General features: G+C 38.2%; 1 protein-coding gene across 2 annotated transcripts in view; it reads left to right on the top strand.

Annotated features, from left to right (window-relative positions):
* Positions 1-17,301, top strand: part of myo6b (myosin VIb) — a 49,254-nt gene extending 31,953 nt beyond the window's left edge. For both annotated transcript variants that reach the window (XM_026285870.1, XM_026285869.1), the window contains 7 exons: positions 1,717-1,925; positions 2,905-2,983; positions 6,668-6,828; positions 11,870-11,973; positions 13,029-13,160; positions 15,314-15,532; positions 15,743-17,301. In XM_026285870.1, coding sequence (XP_026141655.1) covers positions 1,717-1,925; positions 2,905-2,983; positions 6,668-6,828; positions 11,870-11,973; positions 13,029-13,160; positions 15,314-15,532; positions 15,743-15,942 — 1,104 coding nt within the window. In that variant the 3' untranslated portion in view covers positions 15,943-17,301. The remainder of the gene's footprint in view (positions 1-1,716; positions 1,926-2,904; positions 2,984-6,667; positions 6,829-11,869; positions 11,974-13,028; positions 13,161-15,313; positions 15,533-15,742) is intronic.
* The last annotated feature ends 37 nt before the right edge of the window (positions 17,302-17,338 follow it).

Here is a 17,338-nt window from a genome sequence, read left to right as displayed (position 1 = left end):
TTGCCTTCCTCCGAACTTTCAGCTGCGGCTGATTGAATGCAGTATATGCATTGTTGTATTCTCTACGTGGAGCTCAACCTCATCTGTCAGACTTGGAGTGCATTATTGACAGGGAGCTCGAGAGACATTGCGCCCTGATAGATAGCTGGCACCAGAGCTGAAACTTTTCTATCTGAACACTCCGTTCTTCCCTCTAAATGAGATGCGCTCTGCACTTCTGCACCCGTGATAGTCCTCTTTTTATTAGCATAGCACGTTCTGATTAGCATCTGGTTTTTGATTGGCAATGCCTCCTATTACCTTACCATCTGGACTGGAGATTACTGTGGCCTCCCTGGCTAATAACGTAGATTGTGTCAATGGCTGTCATTCAACACACTAGTGCTAACTCATCTAGCGTTAGGGGGTGAGACAGACCTTGTCATTGAGTCCCCACCCCTCTGCGGTACAATGATCATTCACAATGCTTGCACCCCTCCACACACCTCTGGTGCTCTGCCAGATGGAACCAAATCCACATCCAGGTTTAATGAATATCTGCAGGATATTAATACAACTTCTTTGCATGTGGCCCAGCATCACCGCTGTCACCAAACTGACGAGTGACAACAGAGTTTCTTAGTTATTTTGCACAAATTTGTTTAACGAAGCACAAAAGGAAAAGCTTTTTAAAGGAGCCGCTAATTGGCCTGTCCTGTCATCATTTGTCATCATTTAATCAATCGTCCAACCTCTTATAATTATTTAAATATAATGTCTAAGCTTCGGTGTTCCATGCAACGAAAGTGGATAGTGATTTATACCGCCAAGCTTTGAAAAGTACTTAAAGTATCATAAATATACAAATGACAAACACTATACTGTAAGTCTTCTCATGAAAAAGTAAGAAGTTGTTCTTTACTGAAAATCCTACAGTACCCTCAGGTTGAAAATCACATTTTCATTCATGTTAAATACACATGGAAATCAGTGGTGTCTGCCAAACCTGCTCTGACATGTACAAAGGCAGTGTATTTTTTAGTTGGAAACAAGCTCATGACATTTGTGAGAGTACATTTGGTCAATAACGTAATGCATTTTGTTCCTTGCCCCAAAACTATTCTATTGTGAGACCGATGAGACCAATGTTTCAGTGAACACCAGGAGTCAAATTTGAAGTTCAGTCAGTTGAAGCACTTCTAAAGGCTGTAGAAAATGAGTAAGAGGATCCAGATAAAATAAGAATGAGAAAGAAACCTCAAACTCTAAAACTCTTGATTCACTTGATTGCATGATGATCAAGTTAATATGAATATTTTATTTTCTGGTATCCGGACTAACAGTAGTGAATAAACACTGTTATTGCATTCCTGCGATATAAATCCACTTTTATTGTATAGTACAGAAGCTCTCATTTTGTGTTTCACAGAAGAAAAGAAAGTCACACAGGTTTGTCTTTCTATCGAGTTCAAGATAAAACACGATCAAGTGTAGTCCGAACAAGTGAGCTTCTTCTTTTCAGTGACCAGGATTGCCTGATTCCTAAAGCGGATGACTCTTATGAACCAGTTCTTTCAATAAACCGTTCAAAAAGACAAGTTACCAGTTTTAATCACGAGTCTGAAACGCTGTGAAGTTTCTTTTACAAGAAATATGAAGTTGACATTATAACTAAAATATATCCCAATAAGTCAAATCAAATCAAATGTAACTCTTTCTTTTCATCTCCACCGTCAGTCTACGGTGATGACCCGCAAGGAGATTGAGCAGGAGTATGAGAGCCTGGTGAAACGCTCCGAGCAGCTCCTCTCCTCAATGCAGAAGAAGAAGCAGGAGCAGGAGGAGACGGAGAGGCTCAAGCGCATCCAGGAGGAGATGGAGAGAGAACGGAAGAGACATGAAGAGGAGGAGCAGTTACGCAAACAGGAGGAAGAAGACCGCCGCATGTGAGTCACGTCGCAAGTTTCGAATGGGATGAACTGTACATTAGGTCAGAGTCCCAGGAGCTGAAAAAAAGGCTGTGGGAGGGGATTGGCAGAAAGATTAATACATCACTGGAGGTTTCGGTTTGACCTGCTCTCTCTTATGCATTCTCTAGAGTCTGCTGTCATGGACAGCATCTGTCATCGTTTCACGAATCAGGCCATGATGATATTTCTATGTTTATAGTCTTGTCAAAGAATATCCGGTTCCACACTAGTATACGCAACAGCAGCAACTTTTCTGCTGCTCGCTCTTTGTTTGGTGCAGCCCTTTCAAACCTGAAACCCATACGGATTACTAAATTATCTGCATTGAATAATTTATGAATAAACATGTTACTTATGAATATACACATTTATTTAAAGCTCCTCGCACAGTTGTCATGTAAGCAACAGGTCAGAAATGTCAAACCTTCTCAGGAGGATTTATGTAACGTAAATGATACTCTTTTACCTCTTCGATTTATTGGAGGGAGCCAACATTAGCTGTAAAATTAACTACATTACCCTGCTTCTTTTAACATATATTGTAATGTTCTTTTTTTTCCTGTATTGCCAGATAGCAATACAAGGTTTTAAAGCTAACTTTTACACAGCATTACACAAACATACCAGGGACACTTATTTGTTAAGTTGATTTATATATGCCATTTTTGCATTATTGAGACACTGTTTTCCAAATGAATGTTATTCAGTGCTTTGGCGCAATGTATTTTGTTTAAAGCACTATATAAATAAAGGTGATTGATTGATTGATATATTACTGAAGGGATTCACTTGCACTAAAAAGAAAAGATGCAGTCCATGTGTCTTTGTGTGACAGTTGTGAATCCCCCTGTGGGTGTTTTCACGTCCCTTCCTCTGGGTCATTGATCAGGAGGAATAATTCCCAGCAGGCTTGAGTAGCTCATTAACGGTCCACCCTCGATCTCTCTCCCATCAGGAAAGCCGAGATGGAGCAGAAGAGGAAACAGGAGGAAGAGGAGAGAAAGAAAAGAGAAGAGGAAGAGCGAGTCATGCAGGTGTGTATATATACGTGCTCCCTCTGTGTATTGATTCCTCTCCTCCTCTGACTCCTTTAGCAAACCAAATGCCCACTCCGTCTCACGCTGGCGTGTTCAGAGCTGGCCAGGACTGTCTGTTCTGCAGGTATAATCATGACTGTATTGAGCTGCCACAGCGGCCTGCGGGTTTATTCATCAGCCCCTGCCTACCTCCTGGGGCTGGATTATGCTGCGTCTGTGGAGTGAGAGTCCTGTGACCCCTCTCTCCTGATGGTGATGCTGTGTTTGGGGGCTTGGCTGACTTCCCTTGCACTGCTTCCTAGATGTATCGCCCTGCAGAGACGCTTTGTGCTCATGCTGCCTGAAAACTGTTGCACACTCTTCAAAGGCTTCTGTGCTGCTTTCTATTCTATTCTATTCTATTCTATTCTATTCTATTCTATTCTATTCTAGTTATAAAACTGGTTCAATTCATTTTCAATCTACCAGTTTATATTTTATATTAAAACATAAAAAAACTCTATTCTGATTTTTTTCTGTTCTATGGTCCATACAAAGTCTATTTTTCTTGAGACATTTTCACTGTTCTGTTTTTTTTAAACACTATTATTTTTAAAACATTCTATTATGTTCTATACTATTCTATTGTAGGGATAAATCCGGTCCATTTTCAAGCTACCATTCTATTTTGAAACAATCTGTTGTTTTATTAAAGTTAACTTTTTTATTCTGATTCTGTTGTTCTGTCCATACCAATTCTATTTTTCTTATGTGCCAGTTAAATTTTTTTCACCCACTCTAGTATTTATTAATGCATTCTATTTTATTAAATTCTATTTTATTCTCTTCTATTTAAAGGATAAAACCTGTTCAATCCATTTTCAGTCTACTGTTTTATATTAAAACATTCACTTTTTTATTCTGATTCGGTTGTTCTGAAGGTCCTTTCCAATTCTATTTTTCTTCTGTGCCAGTTCTATTCTATTCTATTCAGATAATTATTCAATTCCTTCTGTGCCATTTTGATAGCACTTTACAGTAAAGTTCCATCAGTTGACTACATTTGTTGAGATGAGCTAACAATGAACAATACTTCTGTAGTATTTCATTATATTAGTTAATGTTTCAACATTTACTAATGCATTTTTTAAATCAGAAGTTGCGTCTGTTAACATATTTAACAATAACAGTAATGCATTCTGAACTCAGATGAACTCTCAATTATATTTGATCAACTACAATAAAAAAAAAAAGAATTCTAATGTTAACAAATGAGCCCTTATAAGTCTTTTAAGCCTATTTCCATTAAACTGTTTTATTCTATTCTGTATTGTGCCAAGTCTTTCTCTCTTTCTTCCTCTATCTTTCTTTCCCATTATATAAAAAAGATCAATGTTTATTCTATCATCTTGCTTTGATAATACAATTGTTTTGTATAACTTCAAACATATCATGGGAGTCCTTGAATGAACTGAAGACCTTTGCAAAAGAAAACATTTGCAATTCAATCAAAGACTGTTGTCACACTGTTGTTAATAAAATCTTTATCACTGTTATTTTCAGCCGTAATAAATCACTCTGTTTTCCACCAAGTCTTTCCTGCTTTTAGCAGTTTTATTCATAGCTCAGATTTATCTTGACCAGTGTGTGCTGTAACCCTCCCTCTCTATATATGTCTATGTATATACGGGTATTCAACCTCAGCTTCCTTGTATCTTCTTTCTGTCCAAGGTTTTCTCTGTGAAAATATTCCATCTAAGCTTTTCTCTTCAATCACTCCTTTGCTCTGTTTTGACCTATGCGTTTGGACCACGCAGCTGGACTCTGTCCCAGACTGTCCTCTCACATCTAAAGCCATGCTGTTCATTTCATGTGTTTTTATTCTTTTTCCTTTTTTCATTTAGCACAGTCTAGACGTAGAATCCCAAGCCGGCTGGCTGGAGTACAGCCTCGATTATTCAGCTAATCAGACTTTGGCACACAGCAGGAGCGTAATGGCTTAATATTCTTTCAGTGGGCAGTGCTATAGATGTGTTACAGTGCGTCTGGGGCAGCGCTGCCCCACTAATCTCTCTTCCCTCAGATGTACCAGGCGCCAGGGGATGGGGAGATTGAGGGAATTCTGTAGCCTGCCTTAAACAGCATCATGGTGAATGCGCAGAGAAATGTTACGACCAAAAAGCTGCTGCAACCTTTCTTTAAGTCAGCAAATCAGGTGTTAGCAGGTACACGCTTTTAAATTGAACTAAATTTTTTAGGAAAACCGATAAAAATATTCTTCATCTGGCGCTCGTGGGCATATCAACATTTACGTCCAATCAAATGCTCTCCAGATTGAGAACATCCTCTGACTAGCAAGTACCACATTATATTTCAAGGCTGTGATGCTAACTTAAAGCTCCTGGATATTTTAAGGAAAGGAATAAGTCCTGCCCTGAGTTCCTGTTTAAACTTTCCTAGCTAATGCCCGTGTGACGTAGCTCGACCGTTCATTTAGGCCAGAGAAGAACTGGTCCCCTGACAGAGCCTGGTTTCTCAAGGTTTTTTTTTCCTCAAATTCTCTCACCTGATGGAGTTTGGGTTCTTTATCTCTGTCGGCTTTTGTTTGCTTAGTTGGGGCTAAAAAAATTTGAAAGCACTTATACTGTTAGATGAGAGCAAAACTTAAATGGAACTGAGCTGAATAATGACGCTACGGTCTTCTGTATAGTTTCTTTTAGTGGAATCTAATTTATTCACAATTCATGAATTGATGCTGTTATTGAACCGAAATGAATGACCGTTGAACTGACTTGAATGGATAGTTCATCCAAATATTTATTTCTTATGTTGAACATTAAAGAAGATATTTTGAAGAATGCTGGTAGTCAAAATATCAGTTGATGGTCCCCATTGACTTCCATAGTATTTATTTTCCCTACTATGGAACTCAGTGGGGGCAAACAACTGGTTGGTTCTTCAGAATTCTACAAACTATCTATAAAATATGTGTTCAACATAAGAAAGAATTGTATACAGGTTTGGAACAACATGATGGTGAATGAAACTGAATAACAACATTATTGTCTTCAGTTGAGGTGCTTCACTAATTGAGGTATTTAAATCATTAATTTACACAGTTTTTGAGCTGAACTGATCCAACATTGAACTGACTAGAGCTGAATAATTATCTTGCTACAGTTACAGAATTTTGGATTTGGATCATTTTTAAAGTTTGCCTCATTGATTGTGTTACTTTTCTTGTTTAATACTGTGAAGCTGTTTGAAAGTGTGGAAACTGCATCTGTCAAACCATTAAATGGGGTCGAGGCTGGGTTTTACTGGTTAGTTCTGGATTGGTGTTGATCTAGCTAGCTGCTCACCAACAAAATTCAGCAAACCAACTAGCATTTATGTTATTAAAATGGTCCACAAAGGAGGTTTTGCTTGAGGACACCAGCGAACAAGCATTCAAAAGTTGTTTTTTACAGGCATGGTGTCAGACTCATTGAAATTCTCCTTTGGCCCACCACAGTTCAATGCTCTGAGCTCAAATATGTGGTCATTACTGTTGGCACCCCTGCCGGCACCCATTTGTATGCTTGTTTCTCTGTGTATTGCCATCCAGTTGGAACTGAAAGAAGGCACAGGTGTGGCAAACACCGGAGGTGTTGAGATTGTGTGTGTGTACTATTGATTTGTGGGAATGTATGTTTGTTCCAGGCTGAACTTGAGGTGCAGCTGGCATTGGAGCGGGAGGAAGAGACTCAGAGACAGACTGTGTTGGAGCAGGAGAGGAGGGACAGAGAGTTGGCCATGAGGATCGCTCAGAGCGAGGCAGAACTCATCCAGGATGAAGCTCAAATGGACCCCAGCTTGCGCAGGTACGCGCACACACACACACACCCACACCCACACCCACACACACACACACACACACACACACACACACACCCCATAATAAAATAATAAAGTTCAAACCAAACAAAGGAAGACTGGAAGACTCCACGCCGTGTTGTGCCCTGGTTGCCATTCATAAAACGCACATAAACCGCAGATATTTTTATATGGAGATTTCTATCTGAAAAGCACCTATATGGTATCAAGTGGCGACAGAACAACAAACAAAGAACAAGGTTCTGCCAGACAGTGTTACATAAATGCCATGAATCATTTTTACTGCGGCCAACTCGTGCGTCTACAAAAGCAGGTAAACAGAAACACGAGCTGCCTGTGGTGCGGCACCGAGAGTCATATTTCATTTAGTTAATGGAAGTGGACAAAGAAGTGTCGCCTGTTCTTACTTTATGTATAGTCAAATAAAAGGCTGTTCTGCTGTTATTACACGTGCTAAATGGGTGCTGAGAAGGCTGTGTTGTCATCAAGCCTCTTTTTTTTGTGCTTCCTCTCCCCTCCAGTGATGGTACCACAGGTGTTTGGTTCTTCACAGAGATGTAAGCGCTAGAACAGGCCTCTTTCCCCCCTGATTTCCACTTCATTCGGTCTAACCACACTTTCCCACAATCACATCCTGTCCTTCTAATCTCACCACAACCTAGATAGAGGATTACTCATAGAAAGTCACAGTAAACAATGGGCTAAATCTTAGTTATGATATTAACCTAAATACTTCAGAAAGTACTTCAATGAGTTCTTGGATTGAATAGAGACTTAGCATGTGGTTATATTTGTAGATTTGTGTTTTCCAACAGAAATGGAGCATGAACCAATAAAATCAAGGACTGATTGAAGTCTTTTATTTTTATTTTTAATACAGGTGTTGACCAATTACATTTCTATTCAAATCATTCTTACTATTGTTCATACTTTGAACAAATCCCCAACACTAAATATTAGGGCTGTCAAATTAATTAATCGTGATTAATTGCATCCCAAAAGTTTGTGTTTATATATTGTATGTGTATGTAGTATGTAGTACATACACTTACAGTACAATATGTAAACACAAACTTTTTTTGGATGCAATTTTTTGGAAGCGATTAATCATAGAAATATTTATAAATATACATACATGCATGTATATGTTTAAGAAATGTGTGTTATATATTTATATATAATATAAATCATATATAAATATGTATGTATGCTGACAGTGTTGCCAATTTAGCAATTCAGAGACTTTTATATATATATATATATACATATATATACATATATATATATATATATATATATATATATATATATATATATATATATATATATATATATATATATATATATATATATATATATATATATATATATATATATAAATGGCGCCGAGTAACAATAGCCAACATAACACATAATTGGACAAACCTTATTTCGTTTATGAGACTCACTGGTCTGCATCAAATTACAGTATGTGGGCACAGAGAGGCAAACAAATATAATAAAAAATAAATGTATATTTTGCATGTTCAGAAGAAGTGAGCTGCTCTGTCGTGTGAAAATGTAAAAAGACTTGTGTAAGTAAATTGTTTAGTGCAGAGAAAGAGAAGTAATGAGAACCTGGTATGTCTATGTTCTTTTTTTCATGTGTCTAATAGACATGAACAAGTTAGAATAAAGAATGTTTTGTTATTACAAACTAATAACAAAAAGTACTGAACTCCATTAAACCTTTTCAGGGGTCGGAAATACCTCTTATAATATATAACATTTCCTCCAAGATTTAAAAATATACTTTTTTTTAAAAAAGTAATTATTAAATATAATATAGTATACAGTTTATATCATTTTTATATTATATTATTAATGTTACAAAAGATTTCTAATTTCATATAATTGCTGTTTCTACAAAAATGTCAAGAAATGCAACCATTTTCAAGACGTAAACAAAAGTGTATGAGACTGCATTTTACCATCATTTGTTTGAGATGTCATTTGATTTGATATTTATGCAAATCAATGATATTCATACATTTTAAGCATTGCTTAAGGCATTCAGTGACTACAGCATTCAGCAGAAAATACAACATGAAATAAAAAAAAATCTAAAATATACAATTCTGCAAAAGAGCTGTACAAACCAAACCTCTAGAAGTATTACTATAAAAATACAGGTAGAGTTAGAAGCACCACTGCTTCTGGTTAATGACTCCACAGCACTGGTAAACTGCCATATGGGGCATTTCCTAAGGGATGTGCAGAGAAGACCAAACAGGCTCATATTTTATTGTGACAGATTTCCCTCTGCTATAAGCTAATTGAAACTGATGACTCCAGATAACAGCACAAGGAGGGGGATCATAAACAGACTGCAACAAAATTCTCTTTACGTTTAAAGCAACCCTTAAACACTCGAATGCAAAGCTAAGTGTCTTTAGTACCATCATTAAGAGCTAAAAATGTCATACTGAGAGCTTGAGACATGTATAAATCCAACATATATTTTGCGGCAACATAAGTAAATAGAAATAGGTTGTTGAGCTCTTAACATAAAGAGAAAAAGGAAACAAGACTGAAATGGATCAACACCTGTAAGAGACTCCTAAGAGCTCCATGATTTCTTTACTAGCCCAAGATTAAATTTGAAAATTGTCTGAGGAAAACAGGAGTAGTGCTTGATTGTTAAAGAAACTGCAACCATAACAACAGAGTGTTCTGAATGGTTGCCGGGGCATTCCTGTACATTCTATATTGTGCTGTAGAGCCTCATTCTAAAGTCTCTATGATAATCTGATCTGTAAATGTGAATTAGATCCTTCATTTATTGGAAGTTTATGGATTTTTTGTGCCTTTTTTCTATTATTAGTCAAGCATGATAAAAAAAAAGCATATTATCGCATATTAATATTAAACTACAAAGATTCATATCTAGTAGTGCTGTGGAAACGATTATACATCATAGATGTTTTACCAATAACTTGTTCATGTCTATTAGACACATGAAAAAAAGAAGTAATTACTTGCTCGACTGTAGTTTAACTCCTTTGAATTATGAGTAGCTTCCCCAGCACTAGTGTTGACATTTCATTTCTGGTCCTCCGTGTGTTTGTGTTAGCACTCGGCTTACACCTGTATGAGTGGGTTAATCAGCAGGGTTGCTGGTTCAGTGACTTCTCTCGCAGGGTCTCCGTTAAGCAGCTTTGCTCTTCACAGCTGTCAGAGTCGACAGAGTGTCCCTACATCCAGTGTCACCATGTTCAGCCATGCACGAGCTCCTCCCAGACACACACTCACCGCTCACACTGACAACTCTCTGTCTCTTCTGGGACTCCTGTCACCGCTTTTATATGAGAAAGTTTGCTTTAAGGCTGTAGGGTGACATCATCGCTTTATGACTTTAAATCTTGGCCTCGGGTTCTAGAATAATTGTCTTCTGTGGAAATGATTTAGCTCGGGAGATTGCAGGTATTTCTTAAGTAGGATGGGAATTATGAGCTTGTTATTGAAGTCACCTAATCAAACAACAATCTCTCATAAGGTTAGTAGAGTTCATCATTAGCGGTGCTTTTCATAGCATCATTATTATTCCTCATACCATTATACTTGGGGTTAGAAGTGTAGGACAAATTCAGATCAGGCTGTGAAAAAAAATCTCATAGGCTTACATTAAAGAAGGGATGTAACAGCAACTACAACCCAGAACACCCCGGGAACACTCAGAACACACAGCGACTGCCAACATGTAGTAAGACCCTAAAAACATGGTAACAAACATTAAGCACCTAGAAACTTGTTGAAAACTTCCCAGAACCCCTTAGCAAACACACATTTCTCTGGAAACCTGCAAACAGTTTTGCAAAGGCAAGCACTACTGACATTTTCTACAAATGTAGTCCATTAAAATGGTTGAATATTTCTCTCCTCATGCACAGGCTTGTTTGCATCAGTTCAGCTTCCATGAACATCTAAAATGTTTTCTTATTATATTGGAATAACGTTGAATTGCTATTTTTAGTTGCCTATTTTCAAAACAGCTAAATTTGTATTTGTTTGGTCAGTACAAACCCTGTAACTCTGTGCACACTCTACTAAAAGACTAATTGGTCCCACTTTATATTAAACGGCCTTAACTACTATGTACTTGCATCAGAAATAAGTACTATGTATTTATTGTGTTCATATTGTATTGGAAAAACACTTTTGCTGCTATAGAGGTAGGATACAGGTTAGGTTAGGGACAGGTTTGGTGGTATAGGTAAGTTTAAGGGTTTAAAAAGTAATAACAGATGTAATTACATGCATTTATATATATATATTTTTTTTTATATAAGTACAATGCAAAAACATGTATGCATATAATAAGTGATTAATTTATATGTAAGTATACAGTTAATAATATAAAGTGGGACAGATTAATAGGACTCATTAGTTATCACCAGATGTAGATTGCAGTCACAGTTTGCTTTATTTCTTCAGCCACCAGGACCACCTGAAACCATATCAAAAACCCACATGCTAAAAGTTGGGAACATATAATACATAAGCACTGAAATTGTTGTATTTAGTGATGCCAATATGATAAGAATCAGGGTGGTGATGGTTTTGCCATCGCTCCACAGACTCATCACAGACCCTAAAGAAGGCAATCATCGCGCTGATTGGCTTCGAGATCCCTGCACCGTGGGAGTCAAGATTGCAAAAACCCTCACAGAGCTCATGTGTGGCCTCTCCCTCGCTCACCATTAACCATCGTTAACCGCCATTAACCACCCTCACTGTTGCCAGGGCTGCATCTAATTTGCTCAGTGAGGTGTTAATTTGGCACGATCCATGCTATTTCCATGTCATTACAAGTTTCAGAGAGAATGCATCTGCACGTAAGCAGAAGGCCAATTAGTCATCTGATTGTGCTGTGGCCTAGGGAACGTTTAGCAGCTGGTAACAGGAGCTTAGGAGATAGATCAGAACCTTTGCCTATAGAGAAATATGAAGCTAAGAAAAACTCAAAATTGCTCCTCTGTGCAATTTCAGGGGTGTGCAGGTGCAGGCCAACAAGGTGGCAGCTGGGGTGAAGAAGTACGACCTGAGCAAGTGGAAGTACGCTGAGCTGCGAGACGCCATCAACACCTCCTGTGGTAAGAGCAATCAGTCGCCTCGATCTGATCGCAGAACCTCCTGCTCACCTGAAGCTGTTCATGTCAAAAAGCATGTCATTTTGGAGATTGGAGACTGACATGTAATATTTTTGGAAATGGAGGGACTAGCATTTAATAATTTGAAGATGGAAAACTAGCATGATGGAGATTGTGACGGCGCAGTTTTTTCAGCGTGACTAATTTTGTAGCTTGCTCTCAATCCATAATTTATTTATTTTGAAAGTGAATGCATTATACATGCTGTCTTTTTTATTTGCAGATTTGTTTATTTGTATTTTATGGTAGTTGAACCATTAATCACAAACACTTTTTGTCCTGATTTTGTCCTGGCATGTTGGTTTAGTTTTCAGTGGTCTCTTTTCAAAGGAATAGTTCGCTCTAAAATAAAAGTTATGTCATAATTAACTAATCACTGATTAAATCATAATAAGCTGCTCCTTTCCACAAAACAATAGTTATTTTGGGCCTTAAGCACTACCATAAAAGTTCTTGTGGACTATATTTTAAGTTTTCAGAAATAATTTTTTTTACATTCCCCTATAAATATTTACTTTTATTGTATGGAAAACAGCAGCTATGACAGGGGTGACCAGTCCTGCTCTTGGAGGGCCGACATCCTCCAGAGTTTCACTCCGACCAGCTCCAGCACACTTGCCTGGAAGTTTTTAGTGAGCCTGACATTGGTTACTTTGATTCAGGTGTGTTTAATTAGGTTGGAGCTATATGGCCCTCCAGGAACAGGTTTGGACAGCCCTGAGCTACTGTAAAGACATGATAATCATCCTACAGTATTTTTTATTTCAATTAAGAAAGAATATCATACAGATGTAGAAAATTTAGGTTTAGCTTAATGGTAACCATTTAAGCTAGGAAACTTATGGTCTTTATTATATTGAACGTAGACACAATTTCTAACAGTTGTTCCTTGTTCATGTTCAGCATGATCCTGAACACTTAAAATGATAGTTCATGAAAAACTCTGCTCGTTATACATGACAATGCAGTATTGACTATGTAATCTCTCACCCTTGTAGATATAGAGTTGCTGGCAGCATGCCGAGAAGAATTTCATCGTCGTCTGAAAGTGTACCACTCCTGGAAATCAAAGAACAAGAAGCAAAATACCGACACGGAGATGAGGGCTCCCAAATCGGTCACTGACTATGGTAAGATATGACCGGTTTCCCCAAGAGAATAGACCACACGGTGGTGGAACAACAGAATACAAATTGTCACAACTCGAGTGAAGCTGATGATTTCATTTGTAATGGCAAAAGGTGATTTAGCATAATATTTATTCTGGAAAGATACTCATCTGATGTTCTTTTTTTATGCGAATGTATGTGTCGCTGCAGTTTCTCAAGGTTGAACGTGCACTTTTTGTTTGTTGTTCTTTTTAAGAACCTTGCGGCACATTTTGTGATTAGTGTTAGCATTGTCATGCACATAATGCAGACTTGAAATTGCTGCCGTTACAAGGAAATCAAACCTCTCGCTGATTTTCCCACTTGAAAGGCACATCACAGTGTTTGGTTGCTGGAAAACTTTTTAAGTGTTTGCTCGTGCAGAACAAACAGGAGATTTAGAGTTCCGTGACCTGCAGGTCCTCTTCAAACTCTCCGGCTCTCTTGTTGTGAAATCCTCAGATGTGTCTTACCTTCAAACAGTGGAGTGTTTGTATCAGGTGCATGGGGCTTTCGCTGCTTCTCTCTAAAAGATGAAATCGGGCTTCTGGCTTGCAAAGTCAATATTGAAGTGCTGAGAACTTCTCTGAGAACTTTCTTGACATCATGCCGACCTCTGAAGCTGTTTGATCTTTAGGGCTACCGGATTTAAAATATGTACTTCCTTTTATGATGTCATTCTTTTGGGAGCATAAAGTATAAATAGATGGTTTGATGTAAAGAATTTGATTTGAACAAATGTTACTTTGGTGTTTTAACTTATACCATTTGGGGAACAGACATGAAAGATACCTCAAATCATTAAGTGTGTTGCGGAGAGATGTGAAGTAGGGCTGTGCGATTAGTCGAAATCGAAATAAAATCACGATTTGAGTGTGCGCCATTTCTAAATCGCTTTATAGCACGATTTTCCGTGGCCCCGGCCTCCCGCAGTATGTTAACTGAACCAATCAGGATGCAGCGCGCCTAGGTGGAGCGCGAGAACAGAGCAGACTGGGCATATGCCTAACTCCAGGTTCACACACTCTTGTCTGTGATGCGTAGCCTTTTTTTTTTTTCGAGCCCATGTTAACGGAACAGAACGTTCACACTGCACGCAGAAAAAGATGAGAACAGAAAAGGTTATAAATAGAAAGGTGCGAAAATATTTAATATGATCTGAGCAAGCGCATCTGGTTTTGTTAACAAAGCAAAGGAAATTTGCGTGTGAGCGAATAGATTCGTGCTCGCGCATGATTTTAATGTGCTTTCGCGTTACAATAATGTGCTCTCGTTGCTGCTTCTGAACCGCATACACATAACTTACTGTATACGCACTGCAGACGGAGTACGTGTGAACCTTGGGCAATAAATATATTGGGCAAAACATATAACACCTGAGGCACCGCTACAGTTAATAAATAAATCCCTAAACACGTTTTTGTCGATATCGCACAGCCCTAATGTGAAGAGACCTATCTTAAAATTTGAAAGGCTCATAATTTGGTTTAACATGTTTGCATGCAAGGTCAAAAACACTTTTGTTTTCTTATAATATTTATTTAAATTTACTTTATTTCTCAACAACTCTCAAACTCCCAAACCCCTACTTTGTGTGAGGCTTCTCTTCGCTCTGTTTGGTCTGATGTGATCAGTCTACTGTGTACAGCACATGGCAGAAACTGAATGTAGTAAAGACCCAAAAAATAATGGTATATGCTTTAACCAATCAGACATGAAGTACTAATAAATCACTGCACTTTGTAACCAATCTTTCAAGGACAACTGGTTTACGAATATTGAATTGAACTCATGGACAAGAACACAGCTAAAGTTTGGGATTATTCTACTGTGGTATCATAGTAAAGATAAATTTAACCACTGATTCTTCACAGCTTCATCCGTTTTAAGTGAAAATAAACTAGGGTTCAAGTTTTTTGCAGAATGTCCTCGTAGAACGTAGGCAGGCTTTATGCTAATGTGGTAACTTGAGAACTTCTTGAAAATGGAATTTGAATTTTAAATGACTCATTTAAGCGGTTGAGAGTAACTTTATTCATGATGCATTGTACAACTTTGTAGGCACATTCGCATACAGCTATGTTGTACATGAAAATTCGGTTGGGGAGATGTAATTTTCTCTCATATTTCTTCAGCCCAACAGAACCCCGCTCCAGCCGTCCCAGCCCGGCAGCAAGAGATCGCAATGAATCGACAGCAACGTTACTTCCGCATTCCCTTCATACGACCCGCGGACCAGTACAAAGACCCTCAGAACAAGAAAAAAGGCTGGTGGTACGCTCACTTTGATGGGCCCTGGATTGCCAGGCAGATGGAGCTTCACCCAGACAAGCAGCCGATCCTCTTGGTAGCAGGTACTAAAGACCTTCTTCAGAACTACTTAATGTTTAGAGAAGATAAAACAATAATTTCCACCTACTTTAAACAATGCCTTCTTCAGAATAGAACCAGGATTTGAAAGATAAAGCAGTTGATACCGATACTGGAAAATACGAGTCTTATCTGCAGATGTGAGGTGTGTACTCAGGCTTAGCGTGATGCCTTTTATCCTTTGCTGCACCCAGGTAAGGACGACATGGAGATGTGTGAGCTGAGTCTGGAGGAGACCGGGCTCACACGAAAACGAGGAGCGGAGATCCTTCCGCGCCAGTTTGAGGAGATCTGGGAGCGCTGTGGCGGAATTCAGTACCTGAGGAACGCCATCGAAAGCAAGCAGGCCCGACCCACCCATGCCACCGCCATGCTCCAGAACCTTCTCAAGTGAACATCCACCGTTCCTCCTCTTGGTTTACATTATCTTTGCACGTGTAGATGTAGACGGTAAAGTGGGGTAGTTAAAACAATGGGCTGTACAACTCTAGTGGAAGCAACTGCTGTCTAATTAACTTTTTGTTTGTAGTTTGTTCTTCATTTTGCTGTGAACTTAGAAACCAGTCTTCATACAAATATGAGCCTTGCTTGAACCTGTTGCTCAGAAATGCCTTAAGATTTTCAGACCTGAAATGAATGGATGAATCTAAAACACACTAGGTGTAATCCTTCTACAATTCCATATTTCAGTAAAACTCTTTCAGTCACATTACTGGTTGCTTGTTAGAAGGCGATAGCGTAAGTCATTCTCCTAGAAATGGTGTTTTAAAATTCTTAATGTTCTTTTGAGCATCCTGACTAGCCCAAGCAAGATTGGTTTAGCCGGTGGCATGGGTTTGGGTTTCCCTTTTCTGTTCTGTCAGCTAGTGGTTAAGAAATGACACACTTATGACACACTCTTATAAGACTTAAATGGTCATTATTGTGGAGAAACATTTAATATCTGAATAGATTGAATAACTAGTCAAAGAATCCTTAAACTAATCAGATGATGATGGTAAAGGCTAATGAGGATCACCGTTGTAAATGTGGTAATAACGGCAGTGGGGTTTCCAAGAAATGCCTGAAATCTGAAATTGCCTTTACGTATATTTGATAATGAATTTTATAGATGCACTTAAAAGCAGCTTTAGTTCATAAAAGAGGATAGTCACTGTTGTCGGCATGGTTTTGCTCAGCAATTTTGTACTTAAATCATGAGGATATGCTAAAGGGCATACTCATTTCTGTTCAGTGGAGTGATAATGGCACCTTTGTTAATGATTTGCTGTGAATTCTGTCAGCGTGCGTGGTCGATTTCTCTCATTTTTACATTTATTTATGTACCAACTCAAGAAAATATTACGTTTAAATTAGTTTTTGCTATGGAGTGTGTCGTTATGCGCTTCTCTGGCCCTTTCTTATCTCATTTGGTTATAATAACTGCCTGAGGAACAGAAGTAATGGAAACAGCAATGACATTCTTAACATTCGGCAAACTTGGCACAAACCAAATTAACTGCATCTGATCAATTTGCTGTCATTATCCAGACTTTGTTTATTCATATGATAATGTTTTTCTCCATTGAGCCCTTTCCAAAATGAAATGGTGTCATCTTAAACTATCAGTTTATGCATAGTATAATTAGTTAATTATTTGTTTCTTGTCTGTCAGTTTATCTTTGATGTGTCTGGGTTAAATGTACTCTGATTTTCTTAACCACTGTTGCTCTGATCCCTTTGCTAGACCAAAATAAACACATTCCAAATGAAATCTGGGTGATGTTTAAATCTTTGCCTTTGTAAAGAGT

Source organism: Carassius auratus, chromosome 17 (assembly GCF_003368295.1).
Source record: "Carassius auratus strain Wakin chromosome 17, ASM336829v1, whole genome shotgun sequence".
Taxonomy (NCBI): Eukaryota; Metazoa; Chordata; class Actinopteri; order Cypriniformes; family Cyprinidae; genus Carassius; species Carassius auratus.
The sequence above is the reverse complement of the archived record's forward strand: the minus strand, read 5'-3'. Positions and strand labels throughout refer to the sequence as shown.